Raw genomic sequence first — 19466 nt, forward strand, 5'->3', positions numbered from 1 at the left:
ATTCAACGATCCGCTTTCGCTCTTCTCGTTCTGCGTCACCGCCATGCTTTATCGGTCATGTGCGTATGAAAACAAAGGCACTGCGCATGCGCGTTTTACCCAAATTCTATCGCGATATTTCATTTTCTTATCGTTGCCCAACATTTTACCGGTGTTACTGTGAACGGTTTGACATGGCCCAGCCCTACCGCCACCTACTCCCGGTGTATTGCCACCAGCTCAGACCCAATCTTCGCCAGTGCCTCCACCGGCTGCGGGGGTTGGGGCTATGACATGCTGGTGTCCTGGGTTTCGGCTCCACCCAGATTCTTGTGCAAACTATTATTTTATGTTTTGCACTTTACAGTGCTCTGCTCTCTTTTCTCTGCGATTTCCGCTGCCAGCTCCTCCACCTCCAGCAGATCTGATCAGATATCCCCCCTCTCTCGCCCCAGGCGCTACTGAAATAGGGAAGGCATGATTAGATGATGCTCGCCAACTGCGAAGACCAGCCTCCCCTGATACCACACCTTGAACCTGCTGCTTCACTCCTCCCCTGCAGCTGAGCCATCAGCCTCAACTTGCCACACATACACACTATAAATCTGGTGATAATAGAGATAACTTGAAAAATGTCATTTCCTCTCTAGTCTTACAGACACATACACAGTTTTATTCTAAAATACTAGAATAAAACTAAAATAAATACTTTGTAATGTCCAATCAGTGCTTTGTGTTATTAATAGGTGTGGCTTTTAATTTAGATGTATTTAGGTTTTTTCAAGCTGTGGTCTTTGTCATGTGATTTTCTAAAAACTTCAGCTTCTAGTGCATCCACGTCCGTGCCAAGCCAGTCCATATCTGCTAAACATCACCTGAGCACTGAGCCTGGCTTGCTTCAGTGCAAGGCATCAGAAACGTCCTTTCCTGCAAATGTGAAATCTGCTGGAAAGAAAAGAAAAAAGTCACCACAGAAGAAAAAAGAGGAGAAGTCATCAAAGAAGCAGAAAAAATCCAAGTCACCACGTAGAGGCTACAAGAGAGAATCTAGATCCACGAGCCCTTCACTTAGGAAGAGATCACGCTCAAGGTAGGTCAGGGGGTGGAGTGTGTTTGCGCTGGCTTACTTACCTGGAGATAATTTATCTGCATTTGAGAAGCATGATCACACCTCACACACGCCTTATGGTTCTGTTCTATACATGACATCCATACACCAAATAGCCCCATGGACCCTCCCTCCCTTTATTCATTCACCTCTCATTAGTACACGGGAGTCTGCCTCCAGTCTGCATACTGCTAGATTGTGTTTAATTGTTAGCAGTAGTATTCATCCATTGCTTATAATTTATCACTGCTCTTGCACAAAGAATTTAAACATTGAAAAAATCCTGTTGTTTGGTAAAGTAAAGCATTAATTTCACTCAGTGAAAGAGGACAAAGCTTTTAGTGCTAAAATAGACACAAAAATACATTTGTGAAATTGAGTGTGTGCATTTGTGTGTAGATAAGGCATAAAATAGTGCTGCATGAATGTGTGTGTGGTGGTTTGAGTGAACAAAAAAGCCCTATATAAAGTTTATACAGACCCATCACAGTAGAAATGACTGTCATAGTAATTTTAGGCTTTTAATCGTTTCTTTGGACTCTTCCTTTTCCAGGCATCTTTAACACGTTTAAAAAACTAGCATTGAGTGCACGAGTTTGAGTTCAAGAACTGACCCCATATCCCACTGCTCACCATTGGTGCTAGTTTCAGTCGTACATAAACAGTACGTGTATCTTAAGGCTGGGAAACCTGCAGTCAGCTGAGACTGAAGAAGTCACTTGAATGAGTGACGAAACGTTTCTCCCACTCAAAACATCCAGATCAACAGAATCAACTTTTGGGAACAACCTGAACTGCTTGTCAGACAAATTAGCTGCTTACCTTGGACAACTCGTCACGTCCTGCTCTCCTGTCCAGCCCACAGACTGTCTTTTCAGAGAACCTGTTACAGTGGAGCCTGAGCCCACAGTGAGTGGAGCCTGAGCCCACAGTGAGTGGAGCTCTGAGCCCACAGTGAGTGGAGCCTGAGCCCACAGTGAGTGGAGCTCTGAGCCCACAGTGAGTGGAGCTCTGAGCCCACAGTGAGTGGAGCCTGAGCCCACAGTGAGTGGAGCTCTGAGCCCACAGTGAGTGGAGCTCTGAGCCCACAGTGAGTAGAGCCTGAGCCCACAGTGAGTGGAGCCTGAGCCCACAGTGAGTGGAGCTCTGAGCCCACAGTGAGTGGAGCCTGAGCCCACAGTGAGTGGAGCTCTGAGCCCACAGTGAGTGGAGCCTGAGCCCACAGTGAGTGGAGCTCTGAGCCCACAGTGAGTGGAGCCTGAGCCCACAGTGAGTGGAGCTCTGAGCCCACAGTGAGTGGAGCTCTGAGCCCACAGTGAGTGGAGCCTGAGCCCACAGTGAGTGGAGCTCTGAGCCCACAGTGAGTAGAGCCTGAGCCCACAGTGAGTGGAGCCTGAGCCCACAGTGAGTGGAGCTCTGAGCCCACAGTGAGTGGAGCTCTGAGCCCACAGTGAGTAGAGCCTGAGCCCACAGTGAGTGGAGCTCTGAGCCCACAGTGAGTGGAGCCTGAGCCCACAGTGAGTGGAGCTCTGAGCCCACAGTGAGTGGAGCCTGAGCCAGATGTGTAAAGCTGTTTCACTGAGTGAAGCCACCCACTGGCAAAAACATAAAACATGTTATACTGGTTCACATTTTATAAAATTAAGTTTACTCAGTTGACTTGAGGAATGATGCGTCCTCATTATGATGATTTCTTTCTAAATCATAGAAGCTGTGTTATTCTGTACCACAGATTAATGGTTTCAAATATTTCTTCAGCTTTAAAGTAATCCAGTGACACTTGTGTGTATTTCCACTCAGTAAACAATAGCTGTTGATACTTAATTCACTAAACTTTATCTTTCAAATTGTAAACAAATGCGCTTTAGAACAGCATTTGTCGCTGGCACAGTGTAACTCAGTTTAACACAGTAATCTGAAGTGTCCATCAAAGTGGCCAATCACATCAGGAGCCCATCCTCCTTTGGGCTCTACCTCCCGACAGTCAAAAGTAAGTTTATTCACGTGAGCAGGATTTCTCTCTGAGTGCAGGGAGGTACCTGCAGGACCCTGAAACTGTAGCAGTGCATGCAAAGCAGACGCCCGTGCGTGCACGATGGCGTCAAAGTCATCCTGTTCCACAGGACCACGGCCTCATTTAGAGGTGGCAACTTGCTTCCCCACAGTTGCAAATGCAGTTTGCCTGATTATGTGTTGGCAAGAGTGTTCTGATGAAACTAGTGCTTCCTGGCCATTTTGCAATCACCACATTGTCTTCATCACATCTAGTTTTTCAGTCCATGGAACAGAATCATAGAGGAGGGTGCCCAAAATATTTATCACAGTTGTAGCTGTACACAGTGGTTCTTGAAAGTTTGTGAGTGCTTTTATTACATTGTAAAGTTTCACCTATGAATATTTGTATACAGATGTTGTTTAGCAGTTGGTTTTTTGAAAGATAAATGAGACTGCATGTTGCTTTGTAGGTCAAGGGGCCGCAGGCCACGGCGGTCACGCTCGCGGTCAGTGTCACAAAGTCGGCGGAGGGTTGCATACAGCCAGAGAGACCGTTGGAAGCGTGAGCCGAGCCATTCCCCTGTGCTAATCCTACGCAAAAACAGGTCGCCCTCACGGAAACACGGCAGCTTGAGCAACAGCCCTCACCGTATCAGTGAACTGGGTCAGATATTATGAAGTCACTCGTGTGAATGTAATACGTGCCATTTTTCCTTTTTGTTACTTGTATTTTGGTGCTATTGTATATAACAAAGAGGAGGCTGCTGTCATAAAGTAACTGTAAATAAGTTAGCGCCTGATTTTTACTAGGTGCCAGTTTTTACTAGAAAAAACCTCTAAAAAATGAAGTAAACCTCTTGTTTACTTCATTTTTTAGTTGCTCACCTTTCCTTGTCAACTTGATGCTTCCCCCCCCCATGATAAAGCTCAAGTTTAAATACTGTGAGAACAACAGGGGATTCAATGTTGTACTCTATCATGAGTCAGTACCAGTAAATATATGTGGGATCCTGTATGTTATGGGGTGGCTGTGAACTCCAAGTTAGTGTGAATAGAAAAAGTGCTTGTCTGAATGATGAATTAGGCAAGTAGTATAAAGCACTTTGAGTCTGAGTCCATTACCTCTGAAAGATGATGGTTATATGTTGCTTCTGACTATGTGATCATCACACTAATTCCCATTAATTCATTTTGTTGTGATGATTTACTTGAGATTACAATTTTCTTATCTTCTTTACCGCTAAAATCATATGCTCAGATTTCTATTTTAAAAAAAGGAAAATAAAACTGTATATAGCTGTTAGAAACTTCATATTATGTATTATGTCTAAAAAATGTAAGATTTATTTTTTTGTTTCTCAGATAAGGAGCAGTTGTTGGAAATTGCTAAGGCCAATGCTGCTGCCATGTGTGCCAAAGCTGGTATGCCTATCCCTGCTAGCCTGAGATCCTCAGTGCTTCCCCTGGCTCTGCCAACAATGGCTATGAATGCTGCAATGGCCAGTATGACTGCTGGTAGGAATTTGACTTTCCTCTTTCCTGCATGATTTTTTCCTCCTGTTATCACTAGGGATGGGTATCGTTTAGGTTTTATCCTATACCGGTGCCAAACCGGTACTTTTGAAACGGTGCCGGTGCTTAAACGGTGCTCGAACCGGTGCTTAGAGAATGGAGAACACAAACTTTGTCCTAAAACCTCTCATGTTTAGCTGTTTTTTTGTAAAAAGATAACAATGTTAGCCTTTTCTGCAGCTATAGGACATATATGCTATCTCTCTATCAAACAAGAAGACAGGTAGACATGTAACTACGACGGTGTTTGCTAGTTCACCTTACATGCATTAATGTAATAACGTGGTTAGCCTACTCAGCGTAAATTACACACGAACAACATGAAGCTACTCACGCAGAGAAGAACGGCTGCTGCTGCATCATCATCCATCTGCTCTAAAAGAACGTACGTACCTGGGCCCGCCTACTATCCTTGGAAAGGTAAAATGATTGGCTAAAATCCAAAGTGTGTGACATGTCAAGAAAAAAAAAGCACAGAAAAAAAGCACCGAAATGTGCGCTGCTTTTCGGTCTGGTTACTACCGTTTATGTCAGAACACTGGATACCGTTACCCATCCCTAGTTACCGCTGCTCCATCGATACAGATTTGGTCATTTCCTTGAGGGGACTGTTTAACTTAGTTTGAATCTGTCTGTTTGGAATGAAGTTGTAATTTATCAAAATGTACAAATACAGACATCCAGTTGACTTCTTTCTTCAACAGTAAACTGCATCTCTAATAAAGTTGGGCAATTGGACGGATATATTGACTATAGGCTGAGCCTTTCACCAGTCGTTTTTTACAAGAGCGATTTATTTATTTATTTGCCCATGAGTTGGTTTGCTAATAATGTTGGTTGAAACTAAGAGAAGCAGTCAACGGAAAACATAATAGCGCTGTTTTTAGCACTATAACTGTGTTTATCTTATCACGCACTCGACCAAACAACAAATACAAAATTAAACAATAAGTAAGTTAAAAATCCAAATGTCTCTTCCTGCGAACATTAAAAAAAAATCTGATATAATGTTGAGTTTTTTGTGTGCTTTGGCTCATCTCAGATAAATAAATAAATGAATGAATAATCCAAAAAGTAGCAGTATTAATACTGAAACAAGAAAAGAAGGTAAAATATTCAAACAAATCTTATAAATTCTAAACGTGCATGATTACGTTGCTCCGCCCATCGAAAAGTCACCTGCGTGAATATATCACCTGTTGTCATTTATTGGACTGACGATTGTCGGTTGGAAACTTTTCAAATATCACCTAACCTTAATCCCTGATGTCTTTTCTTGTGTGTGAGTAGTTCTACTGCTGATGAGTAAGTTTTCTGGAGCAAAATAACCATGAAGGTCAAGTGAAGTGTCGAGTGTGTTGAGTCAATAAAATAAGTACTATAAGCAGAATTACACGACTGAAGCTGAAATGTTCGAATATTATTTGAGTCAGCTGTTGTGCTTCTTATTCACCGATTTGTGTGTTTTGCCGTGTCTCCTCTCACTTGTAGCCACTGTGACAGCAGCCTTGACTAACATTGGCACTTTGTCGTCACTGGTTCCACTGCCTTCCATTATGCAGAAGCCACCCGTTGCCCCTGCCCAACCCAACATCGCTAATTTGGAGGAGGTGAAAAGGAAAGTAGCAAAGCAAGCGAACAGCATTAGCATTAAAGAATTTACTGACGTAAGTTTCATGTTTTCTATGTATCAAAACAACTAAAGTTAGTGCAAAGGACAGGCCATCGTATGCCAAAAGAAAACGGTCACAAGCTGAACAGGCAATGAGTTAAAACACTGAAGCACTCCATGATCCTCTGTGATCCAGGCCCTTGTGCATGCTCACATAGCAACGATGAGCCTGATACTTAAAAATGATTTTGGATTTAGAGCATGGATTTACATACATCCAACAGTTGTTGTATAAAATATGAGCTGATTCAAAGAGGGTCAGGTGGGATTTTCTTTTCCAGATTTGGTTAATGTCATAGAGTGAGCCTTACATTAAAGGACAAGTGCATTACGTTTTGTTAAAGCTCTGCCGCTCTACCTTTATAGGTGGAAAGGTCTCTGTCTGCTTACATACAGGATCCTACTCAGATCATAGCAGTTCTAAAGTACAGTTCTGCAGTGTTCTGTAACAGCCATGGAGATCTGCAGCCTGCAATGTGGAAAAACAAGAGCGATGCGTCGTAGTTACATAGCTTACTCTTTATATGTGTGTGTGTGTTTGCAGAAATGCAAGATGATTGCAGACAGTACAGAAGAGCTGCCAGTGGCAGTGCCTCATGTTTCAGATGAAGAGGATGATGAGAAACCTTTTGGAGGAGCAGCTCTACGAGAACCAAAAGCAATCACCTTCAGTGTTAATGTAATATGCACACGTGCGCTGCATCGTGTCTGTCTTAAATGCAGTTAGACCCAGAAATATTTGGACGCAGTTTTCATAGCTTAGTCTTTGTACACCCACAACACAACACATCTGAAATGCAGGAGCTGAAATACCAATTAGATGCAGACTTAACTTAAATATAAGTGATACAGCTGAAATGTTACGTGAAACTTTTAGGATTTACAATCATTTTGTTACACAATCCTTTCATTTCAGAGGTTTATTTATCTTGGATATTTTAGGAATTCTTTACAGGCATTAAAATCCATTTTCTCATCAGGCCAAGTTCGCATGATTGGCTCATTGCGGAGTATGCTGAAGGTTATCATCTGTCTGTACGATTCATTTAACTGAATCTGAGCTGACAGTATGTCCCTATACACATGACCCTGTCATCACATGCAGGTTTCTTTGTCACACTGTTTTCTTCCTGTGGTTCTGGTGTGAACTGTGAACTGATTATCTTAGTTTCAACTTTCTGAAGAATGCTATCCCAAAACTGGGCAGATGTTTTGAGTGGTTTTTCTGTTCTTGAGCTGATGTCAATTATATAACTCAGTTCAAATTCCCAGATAGGGAATAATATGGTGAAAGTGGGAGTTTCAGAAGAGCGAGGGAATGAGACTCGCTGCCGTTTGGATTTCACAAAGAGGATGTCAAACATCCGGTAATTTGCAAAACATGCAGCAAAACTATTGCTGCAAAAGGTAGCAGTACCTCAAATGTATTCCACCAGCTGAAAAGTCATAGCTTTGTGAGTCTTTATGTTTGACTTTTGCTTGGCTCATTTTGGGTTTATTTTTGATGGCCTGGCACATTCTCTGTGGGCAGGGACAGGAGGAGAGAAGCTGCAGAGAGGCATGTAATGATGGGGTCACCTGGTCCTTCATAGGGTTTTTCTGGTGGATATAGTCGCAGTTGTGTAATAAGTAACTTTTTCGAAAAAAGAAGTAACCATTTCCAATTTTTGTCCAATCAGAACTCAACAGTTCGTCCAGCAGTCCGTAGTGATGCAGGCATGGCCAAGGAGTTTCCAGTGTCTTCAGGAACACAGCATCGTAAGAAGGTATGAAACTCGTTTTTATTAGACTGAATAGAATCACTTCCAGTGTGCATCTCAGTGCTACGTTTCTGTTCCACTTAACCGGGATGTCTGAGTTAGCATCTTCCTTTCTTTAGGTCAGCAGGGGGCGTGGCCATTTCAAAACCATAATATTTAGATTTTGCTGCCATTTTGCTGCTTTCAAGTCATCGTCTTGTTGCATAAACAACATAGTAACGGACTCTAGCCTTGAATTTTCTTCTTAAATTTTATTTATTTATGATTTCTTTACAAAGTTTTCAAGGGTTTGAGGGGCTGAGATAAAAGCACGAACCCCCCCAACATGCTTTATGGTAAATATGAGGTTTTGTTGTTGGTGTGCAAAATCTTTTTTTCTCCCAAACATGTGTTGTGCATTTTTGTTGAAAAGTTAAGAATACAAATTTTTATCTGTCCCAAGAATTGTGTTGCAGGATAGTTTGTGGGAGCAGTAACCATGACTACGACGGTGTTCTTCCTTCATTTTGTTCTTTTTGTTGTTGAATGAATGAACATCTTTGTGGATCTTACTTTGTGGTTGTGGTGGGAACTTTGCAGGATGTCGAGAGAACATTTAACTTTTACATTTCCTACATTTTTGTGCCATTTGTCTTATTAGGAATTGGTTTCCATCTCAGGAGACTTTTTGGGCTTTCGAGTTTAATGGATATTTAATATTTTTTCTGGGGCCATGGTCGAGGCACTTTTCACACCATCAATATCTCAACAATATTCTGTTTGTTTCTTCATCTCGGGACGATCACATGCAGACATTTACAAATTTAAAAACCACAAAAAGAAAAATGGGGTAATGCTGTATGAGAAGAAAGGTGCACGGTGGCAGACGTCTCAGCCTGTAGCTGGTGGTGCATTAGATATGTCTGTTTGCATCCTGATTGATCCACAGGAGCAGGGCACCTCTCAATACCCCCCAAAGAATCAGCTGTCCTGACCATGTTCGTCATTTGAGTTCAGGAAGTTCCTCTCAGGTCACCATTACCTCGTTCCCAGTGAAACACAAACAGATACTTCAAATCTTTTATTCCCTTGGCTATTAGATCACTTAACTCTGACACACTTAGATTGACTTCTTTGTATGATCGTTGGTGGACACATTTTTGCCTGTGATTGCATGAGCAGGTTGTGGCTAAGCTGCAAATGAATTGTCAGAATCAATAAAATGATCTGAATCTGATCTATATGAACAGTAAGCATTGAAACAATTCTAGCTTCAGTTTATTCTTTGAGCTGCACTTTGTATTCCACAGAATAAATGTCTCCCTTTAAACGGATTAATTGCAGGTAATTATCAAAGAAAATGTCTTTTAATATAAACCCATAGTTACTTATCTAATGTAATGTGTTACAGGAAGGAGAGGGACTGGGTGCTTATGGAGAATGGGTGCCAGTTGACAAAACAACCGAGAAGGCTGCTGTTACAACAAAGGCCCAAACAAATGTTCTGTCAGCAGCACCCTCCTCCTCCTCCTCATCATCAGGGGAAACGGCAGCGGTTTTGCAGGAAGTTATTGAACAGCCAGCGTTTGTGACAAACAGTGACAAAGTTTTTCCTGACCCACAACTGCAGGTGAGAAATGAGATACAACAGAAGTGAACACCTCTCACCTTTTTAAAGATGATTTGGGCGATGCTGGTGAACAGTGCATGGAGTAAATGTGATTGTGTGATTCCACTATGCCAGGCATTACAGTGTTTAGTTGGACAAAATCCACTGGATATCCTGTACTAATGCTAGCAAGCTCAACCAGGTCTCTTCTTCCAAGAGGTGGATTTACCACTTATCTGAAAGGAAGTTGGAGATAAAATTCTTAGGCTGAGTTTTTTGGAGTGTTTGTATTCTTAGTTCTCCTTAGTTGAATTATCTAGTTTGTTTATATTCTCTTGTTGTTCCTACTATGCCTTCCCTTTATTCCCTGTGCCTTCTGGTGTCTTTCTCGCTGTTTGTTTCTGTCTTTCTTCACTCTTCCCATATTTAAACCCTCAGTTTGCTTCTGTTCTTTGTTGCATTTTCCTTCATGCGTCCTTCCTCATGTGTTTCCCCAAAGAAGGTTTCGTTTAACATAAAATGCAAAACGATCCAAACAGTATGTTGTTGCCATTTGCCTGGACCGTGATTTGACAGTGTTTGTCTACAGTGATGGGACAAGATTACTCCCGTCCCACCAAAGACGTGCTCTGAGGGAAGGCACAGAGACATTACTTTTATTGGACTGGAAAGGTCGCTGTTTTTAAAATGCGGCTTAATGAGATGCTAATTAATGTTCAACTTTGACAATATCGGCGTTGAAACAGATTTTGTGTGGTGAAGGCAGAGCTGACATGAATTTTCCTGGAAGGATCTCTGGGGATATTTTGTCTTGCTGTGTGGGAGAGCTCTTATTTTTACACTGCCTGTCTGTGGGAAACATTGTTTAAATGCTTTACAAAAGTTAAATGAAGTATGTAATTGAAACATAGGGTGCAATTTTTTTATGTGGTTCGAGATTTTATCTTCTCTGAATTGTTGAACTGCTGTGTTTCCACACCTTCTGATTTATAAGCACTAGATTTGGTGGCAGGCATGGATTGATTTGGAAACCACAATTCTGCACATAAAGTGGCTGAATTTGTAATGTTGTTATTGACATATAAAATGAGAAAATGGAATTTAAACAGTTTCTTGAAAACACTTCCCAACGCTTTAGTCTTTAACGAGGTAATCATCAGTAAAGTGAAGTGTTTATGAACAAACAGGTGAGCAGAGATTTCTAGATAAGTGGGGCCCTGGAGTGTGAACCAGCCAGCAGTGGGCTAACACAAAGTCTCAGCCACACAGCTGCCAAACCTTTGACCAGTTAAGAGTTACCAATGAACCCAGTATGCTTGTATTTAGGGTTTTGGAGGAAGCTCCGTTTTCTTTGTTCAGTTTGCTTTTTTCTCCAAATTACAGGTAAACGGATAAACTAGCTGCAAAACAATTGAATGGTTTAAGATATTTTTGTATCACGGACTTATTCAGACTGTAAGAGTTTAAAACAACTCTAGTTTGGGTCTTCTCTCCTTCTTAACCCTCAAACCTGTGTCTGACTCTCTCTGTTTTTCTGTCTCTCCAGCAAGTAGACATCACCCAGGCTGTAACTGAACGAATCAAAGCTCAGAGGCGATTGGCTGAGAACCCCTATGACATCAGTGCCATCCGCATGCTCACCCGAGCACAAGAGCAGGTAATAAGTCTCAAAAGAATAAACGTTTAAAGCAGCTAACGTGCTCACCATAAAAACTTTATATTATTAGCAAGATGCTATAATAGCAGCATAATCACACTGTATCACCACTCTGGCAGCCTCAGTTTTAGGTGCAGCATGTATATGTTGTTCTGGGTTTCAGCTCCTAATATCATCTTTTTTCAATAAAAACAAAACATGGCTTTTCTCATTTTGTCAGGTCAGCATTTTGTAAAACAGGAAAATGGACAAAAGATACAAAAGCATTTCCTGTTCAGTGTAAATGGTTCTTATAGAGTGCTTTGCTGCTTACACAACTTGCCTCCTTCACCCATTCAAACACATTTGCACAAGCACTTTGTTCCATGCGCTCTAAGTGCTTTCTACCCAACAGTCACACACATTCGAGCAACTTGGCGTCAGTATGTCGCCCAAGGATGACATGCAGACCGGAGCAGATGGGGGTCGAACCACCAGCCTTCTGATTAGTAGATGGTAAAAATGGTAAATGGCCTGTATTTGCACAGCGCTTTACTCAGTGCATAAGGACCCCAAAGTGCGTTACACTACATTCAGTCACACACACATTCACACACTAGTAGTAGGTGATCTGTCCCTGGTGTACCACTGCTGAGACGTTACTCACATATTAATACTTGTATAATGTTGTAGCTGGTGAGTTCACAGCTAATTCTGAGTGTTATAGTATTTTATGCGTATTATACAATTTCACAAAAGCGTAAACTTGGGAAAACATTAGGCTTTGATTAAGTGGTGACTGAGCCTCATAAATATCTGTGCGGCTGTCATGAGTGTGAGGTGGAGCTGCCACTTTGATACTGACTGCAGCAGCTGCAGTTGATCTGTTTGGAAGCAGATGTTTTGCAGACGCTTCGTGAATGAAATTAGTCTTAATGATTTATGTGACAGTGTTTCTTCTATAAAATCAAAAAGAGCAGCCAGAGGCCTGTGGATCTGTCAGAAAACCTGCCAAATCAAATCTGCATTCCCACCCATGGTAGCAAACGTGAAGCCCAGAGAATGGGGATAGCTAATCTCGGAATACTGACAGTTGTGTCAGACAAATACAGACATGCTTAAACGCTCTTATTTTATAGAAGTGTCCTTTTTCAATAGGTAGATGCTTGGGCCCAATCCAACACGGTTCCTGGTCTTTTCACTGGTTCAACTGGAGCCCAGGTCCTCAGCTCTGAGGAGCTCTCGACCAGTGGACCACAAGCATGGCTGAAGAAGGTAATGTACACAGCATTCAACGCAAAAATCAAGCTTGATTTAGTTTTAACCCCCTGGTAGTCATCTCCTAGTGAAGCTCTGCACCACGTCTAGTATACTATACTCAGTATTTTCACACTGAGCCTCACATCTGAGGCTGTTAGAAAGCAGGTTATAACTCTTCTAGAGAATATAAAAGAAAAGACGTGCAGTAGTGCAGCCGTGTCATCACATGCGTACTGTAATATACATCCAAAAGCTTGAGTGCAAATAGAAAGTGATGCAAGATTCAACCCTTTTTTTCTCAACAACAGCAGCAAAGAAGTGTGTAAGTTATTGTGCAGCCTCTTCTTCCTGTCTGACACAGCTGGAATACAAACAGTGTGTTTTTAAGACAGCAGCCGCACTCATCACTGCTGTCGTGATCAAAACCTTTGGAGTCTTATCGAATCGCATGTTCTCAAAGCATAAACATGAAGAAGACGTATCTGCCTGCTCTAATCGATCGCTGGTTCACGTTCAGTTCGAGTTAAGTGTTACCTACATTTAACCTGCGTGTACTTCACTGCATGCTGCAACGTGGGTTGTATTCAGTGGTTGAGAGGAGGCGGCAGAAACACTCGGCAGGACGGTCACAAACTCACGACCACACTGGGAATTCCACAGTGCTCGTCCGTTAATAAACACACTCTTCATCAACCTTACACGGCCCGGTTGAACGGCTGCTGTCTCATCATATATGAAGCGAGCAGTGTTCACACAACCCGTAACGTTGCTTTGAGTTAGGGAGGTAAAGATACGAGGTTCATCTCAGTCAGCGTTCATGTGCAGCATGGGCAGCAGCGCATACTTGTGACATCACAAAACATCACCTTAGGCTGTCTTAAAGAGACACCACACAATTGCGACTGTGACAAGGAGCATGAGAAGAAAATGTTTGCGATGAAAATGTGATAACACATCCTGTCCATCCCTGCGCTCGTGTAGATGTTGTTTTCTTTCTTTTCTCCCTTCTGACTTTTTACTGTGTTGTTTGTGTTCTGACTAGGACCAGTTTCTCAGGGCAGCTCCAGTGTCAGGGGGTGTCGGGGAGTTCCTGATGAGAAAGATGGGGTGGAAGACAGGCGAAGGGCTCGGAAGGAACCGCGAGGGTACCGTGGAACCCATCGTTATTGACTTTAAGGTTGACCGCAAAGGTACGAGAAACCAAGTGATGCACTTTTTGCTGCTGAGTCTCGACAATAGATGCTCACACAAGCTTTGCAAGATGGTGATAGTGAAGGCAGTGGGATCTATATGGTGTCATATTGCATGGATTTACTGTTATTTGGCCACAAATATTAGTTTATAGTACGATTCTCACATTTCACTCTTTAGGGAAGTGTATGGGTGATATTATAAATAATACCACATTATTGATGTTGACTTTAATGTTTTAGGTCTAGTTGCTGAAGGAGAGAAACTACAGAAGCAAACTGGTGGACTGGTAGTAACCAAGGACCTAATGGGTAAAATACACCTGAATTTGTTTCCTTAAAGATGGTGATACTGTTGACCTGTAGTCTTGCAGCTCATCAAAAAAACCCAATCAGACCCACAGGAGCAAATACAGAGTAAACTTGTTCTACATGCATTTCTTTATGATAACGATGGTGCTTAGGACCAGTGAGAGGCAGAGAATCAGACCCTGCTGTTAGAGGTTTCTGCTGCGTGAGTGTCATCTGTGAGGGGGTGATAGCTGGAGAAATCTGACAGAATGAATATATTACTCCACCAAATCTGAAATCCGTGTGTATCAGCTGACATTTAGGATTGACAGAAGAAGATAAAACAGTATTTGTGTCCAGAAACGAACCAATTTGCATGTTAAAGAAGTTACTGTTAAGTCCATAAACGCAGCAGCACTTACATGTTTAGGCATTCACCTCTAAAAGGAAAATTCCAACAAATACATAAACAATAAACAACCATGCCTGTCAATTACAAACATGCTGCTGCACGTCTTTGGTAAATCCAGGAAGTAACTTTTCATTTCCAACGTGCAGTTTGCATTGTAAGTCTGGCTCTCAGCCTTCATCCACAGGATCAAAGTATCGGTAGCATCAGAACAGTGTGTGTAATTTATCCTCAGCAAAGTGATGTGAATCAGAACAAAGGTGCAGATATACGTGATTATGTGCAACATACTTATAAAATGTGCAAAAACAAGAACAAACAAGCCGCAGTACTGATATTTTCCACAAGATGGCGATCTCACATAAACAATAAACAGAATTCTCTGAACTGTTTTTGCAGTCGATCTTTTTTCAGGAATAGTAACTTCTAAATCTGCAGTAAACCGCAAAAGCTCCTGCAAGGGTCTGAGCTGCATGTCAAACATAAACAAGGACAAAAAATATTCATCATAAATATCAATGCTTCTGTAGAACATCTCTTCCTCTGAGCGCTGTCCAAATCTAACGATGTCCTTTTATCTGTGTGCAGGGAAGCACCCGGTGTCTGCTCTCATTGAGTTGTGTAACAAGAGAAAGATAATGCAGCCAGACTTTGTTATGGTCCATCACAGTGGTCCTGACCACCGCAAGAATTTTCTTTTCAAGGTGGGTCATTTTCATTCTGCGTGAAGCTGGCGACAATCTGCACCTTCTCCACTACGTCATTAAACCCCACACAGTCACTCTGTGCAGCTGGAGCTTCCTGCTCTGCAGGGCTTTATAATCGAGAGGCAACAAAAATCATCTGACGATAGTAATCACATTACTGCTGGTGGTGGGTAAATCACCTTATATGACCAACAGTGTTGGCCTTGAAAATAGTAATTACTTACTAATTACTGATTACTTCTCCAAGAAAGTAATCCCATTAGTTTACTGTTTACTCATTTACGCATTCAGGGGTTTCTCTGTGAGCGTCGCGTTCCCGTGGCAGCATGCTCGCCGCTCGCCGCTCGCTCACATTTGAAGTTTCATTTTTCGCTGTAGAAAGTTTTCTTCCCACGCAGAGTGAACAGTGGATTTTTACAGAATCAAACTCAAATAATGTGATTACTTCCAAGCGTTGAACGCTGCATGTACTCTCTCTGCACTATTTTATCCATTGTTGATCTGCACACGTCTGTTGCTGCCACGGGCGTCGCACGCTCGTACGTCGTTGTCATGAGACGCTCTCACAAACAAACCACGGTTTAGTAACGCAGTAACGCAGCGTGCTTATGGGAAAGTAACAGTAATCTCATTACTTTTGGGTAACTTACAGGTGCATCTGAGAAAATGAAAATTATAAATAGTGATCTGTGTTCGTAATATCCAGCATCTCAGGGGGAGTTTGGAGTCTCTGCTGCTTCCCAGTTGTTGTGGTGTGGTGTCAGTTTCAAAGATGTTACTGTAGTGGTACAATGTGACTGTAAAGATGTACCAAGAAATGTATGTCACAAAGGGAAGCACCTGATTCTGTTATATACAGCCAGCTCTTTATTCCTCTCGTATGCATTTTGGCCTTATTTAACTTCATTTGTGACCCTATTGCCAACTCTTAAACACATGTTTTTGTATATGTGATACTTTTTTATTTCAATCTATTTGATCAAAGATGATTGAGCACCACACAGGTGTACTTCCTAGCTCGTGTTATTGTCCCTCATGCTAAATCCTTGAGAGTGCATGTAATTAAAAACCTTTTAAAAAACTGCTAAAAATGTGTTTTAATAAATGCATCAGATTCACGTGTTGTTTACGATCCCAGAAAGTGGATTTTGTTAATCTGGACCTGTGTTTGTTGGATGTTGTTAGTGAACAGAGTTATGTGTTGTGTTATCTCCAGGTCACAGTGAATGGTGTGGACTACCAACCCCAGACAGCCAGTCCCAATAAGAAGCACGCCAAGGCCATGGCAGCCACAGTTGCCCTGCAAGCTCTGGGAGAGGTAACCCACAGCTCTGACAGTCACGTCACTTTTAATATAAGTCACCCTGCAAGTGTGTAACTACAAAGAAAAGAGTGGATCCGCTGTAACTGATTGCTCAGCGAGAGCCTTCAGTCTACACTGGCTGCTGTAATAACTCAACAAGTTTTGACACAATTCAAAGAATCTATTGCTTATGTAGTTGTGACTAACTACATAAATAAATGTAGCATTTATTTATGTAGTTAGTCATAAGTCTGTGTGCTGTGACCCTGAAATGATCGAGAACCTTTATGTCACCGTGCAGGTTCAGCCTCACAGAGCAGTGATAGTGTGCAGTTGAAGGGCACTTCTTCTGAATGTCTTTATGTGCTTAAATCAACAAAGAAAACACATCAAAAAGATTTTATTTAAACATATACAGATGGATAGTATGAACCGTGAACGTAATCACTTCTGTTTGCGTCCTTAACCTCTTAAGCCCCAACGCCCCCTGATACGGGGGCAAAAGGCAGGAGATCAGTCAGGCTCGGGGCTTAAGAGGTTAAAGGAGCCAAAACCTTTGGCACAGAATCAACAATCTAAAGACGTTATAGGATACAGTAGGAAAATAGACTAAAATGATCAAATTCCTTTTATTTTGAAGACTAACGTAAATGTTTTTGTAATGTAATTAAGGCATTCTGAAAGTTGTACTACACATAGAATTTAAATAGCTTTTATTGCTTTTTAAATCCTGGTGGCATAATCAATAATAAAAATGCAAGGTTGCATTAATTTTTTATTTTCTTCTATCCAAAGGTTCCTGTGGATGGACCAGGACTCTACACTGGCCCTGTCTTCACTGCTGCTTCTACAGGCCCGCTTTTCTCTACATAGTCATGCACACATTACAAATGTAATATGGACCCTGTTCAAGGCAAACATTTTGATTTGTCACAGTAGGAAAGCCCAGAGCTCTGAAGCTGGTCCTGTGGTTTGTGCCATGGTCCATCTACTTTCCCAGTGTCACAGTGTCTACCTGGCTCCTTAATTGCTTAATCAACCAGGGTCATGTGGCCCTGTCCTCCCACCCATTGGGTAACAGGCACAGGTACACCAATCACACAGGGTACCTGAAAACAGACTCAGGTGTCTTTGTACTGTTAGAGAACACCTGAAGAAAATGCCACACAAAAAGGGGAACCAACTGTTGTGAAGTAACGACAGCTACCACAGCACTGCTACGAGGTCTTCCATGAGTGGTTTAGATAGTTTTAGTTTGTCACCAATGTTGTTTTTTTGTTTGTTTCAGTCCCAGTGATTAACCAGTGTTTCCACTCTGGAGGCTCATTTATATTTCAAGAACTACCACCTTTGGCACATAACATGAGAACAATGAAAGCAGGTTCAGAGTGCTGATCGTGACCAGTGTTATGCCTATAAGACATCACACCTTTTCTAAAGGTACTTGAATGATCACCTTGTTTGTTTTTGTAGGGGTAGGAGTGGTAAAAAGTGATCATAGTAAAAGTGGACGATGTGTGCATGCGTGTGTGTACATATGTATGACAAATGTATAGTTTAGTAGCAGTTTAGCCCTATATTCTATTAGCTGATCAACACTTACGTCTAACACACAGCCGACAGTCTGCAGGACATTTCTCATAGTCACACAAAAGCAGAAGCAAACTGGACTGTTAGTGAAAAGTTGTATCTGTGAATGACAGCTAATGTTAGTCTTTGTGTTACATTGATGACCTAAATTTAAACAAAAGTGTTTCTCATACAAGGCTGTTAAACTTTTATTCTGGCCTTCTAAACATATGTATACAGAAATAAAGATTATATTTATGTTATTTAGTAGACGGACTGCATTGTCTTTCTTTGTTCAGAGTCCTATACCAGCACTCTTTAGCACTTTTGACTTCAGACCAACATTTTTAATGAGGGTGGCGTTGTTCTGGAGTCTCGACCTGATGCTTAGTGTAACTTATCCTGCTAAATTGCCGTGAACATGAACACCAACATATTGTCTAAATGTCAACACATTACATGCAGTCAGGCAAAGAACCGTTTGATCGTTCATATTAAACTGTGGACTATAAATGGCAGAAGATGCTTTGATTTGGGGGAGATTTTTGTCACCTTTGTTAAATAGTTTTAGTGACTCAAGAAAGCAGGGAGAAAGGGGAGGGGGAGACCTCTGCTCAGAGTCACACCTGGACCTAAACTGGTGCTCCACACACTTTTTAATCAGAGCTTTGTGTAATGGTATTGCTGAGGCATAAACATGGTATTATACCTCCTAAAAATAGACCTAAATGGAGACAGATTATGCTGATATTTTAGCCTGAGGACATCACTGTAAAATACACACTGCTCACCAAACTAAGTCAGTATTTGAACAAATTAAATCAGTATCATGAGGATAAATGGTGATTTAAAGCTTTAAATATGAATGCTGTTTCTGTATAAAGAATTAGTTTGAGGTGAAATGTGGGACTTTATAATATAATTTAGTAACATTTAGTGCAGCGCTCCGCAGCCTCCGGACCAGTTTAACGGAGCGGCCTTTAAGCTGTCGCAGATAAATACAGCAAAATAAAACCATACGGCCGAGACAGAAACTGGTATTTTGTAAATATAATAATAAACACAAATTCACTGTGTAATTGTGCAACGTTGTTAGCAGCGTCCTCCTGAAATGCACCAACGACAGAGAGTAACATCCTCCTCTCTGCCCCATAATGCTCTCTGGTCGCTATGGTAACGCGTAAATATTTCTTTCAAAATAAGATGCACAGCTACAACACGGGAAAAGACAGAGTTCACGTTAAAAACCCCGAAAACCATACATTTCACTTCACAGGTGAGCCTGTCACGGTTCATTTGTGGAATTTCTTGCCTTCTTCATGGAGTTGGGACCATCAGTTGTGTTGTGCAGAAGTCAAGTTGGTGCACAGCCGAAAGCATTATTTGATAGCTATTTGAATTCATATTATACCAAGAACCAATCAGCT

At 41.7% G+C, this 19466-nt stretch overlaps 1 protein-coding gene across 1 annotated transcript in view; it reads left to right on the forward strand.

The window, feature by feature from the left end:
* Positions 1 to 18309, forward strand: part of sonb (SON DNA and RNA binding protein b) — a 28101-nt gene extending 9792 nt beyond the window's left edge. Inside the window, exons 7-20 of the mRNA XM_082523866.1 lie at positions 802 to 1069; positions 3553 to 3746; positions 4445 to 4597; positions 6146 to 6321; positions 6871 to 7005; positions 8006 to 8092; positions 9477 to 9695; positions 11221 to 11331; positions 12469 to 12585; positions 13613 to 13760; positions 14004 to 14072; positions 15049 to 15164; positions 16384 to 16485; positions 17266 to 18309. Of these exons, the coding sequence (XP_082379992.1) occupies positions 802 to 1069; positions 3553 to 3746; positions 4445 to 4597; positions 6146 to 6321; positions 6871 to 7005; positions 8006 to 8092; positions 9477 to 9695; positions 11221 to 11331; positions 12469 to 12585; positions 13613 to 13760; positions 14004 to 14072; positions 15049 to 15164; positions 16384 to 16485; positions 17266 to 17343 (1973 nt within the window). The 3' untranslated portion in view covers positions 17344 to 18309. The remainder of the gene's footprint in view (positions 1 to 801; positions 1070 to 3552; positions 3747 to 4444; positions 4598 to 6145; positions 6322 to 6870; positions 7006 to 8005; positions 8093 to 9476; positions 9696 to 11220; positions 11332 to 12468; positions 12586 to 13612; positions 13761 to 14003; positions 14073 to 15048; positions 15165 to 16383; positions 16486 to 17265) is intronic.
* Positions 18310 to 19466: the final 1157 nt, after the last annotated feature.

The sequence above is a fragment of the Aulonocara stuartgranti genome, assembly GCF_965226115.1.
Source record: "Aulonocara stuartgranti genome assembly, chromosome: 23".
Taxonomy (NCBI): domain Eukaryota; kingdom Metazoa; phylum Chordata; class Actinopteri; order Cichliformes; family Cichlidae; genus Aulonocara; species Aulonocara stuartgranti.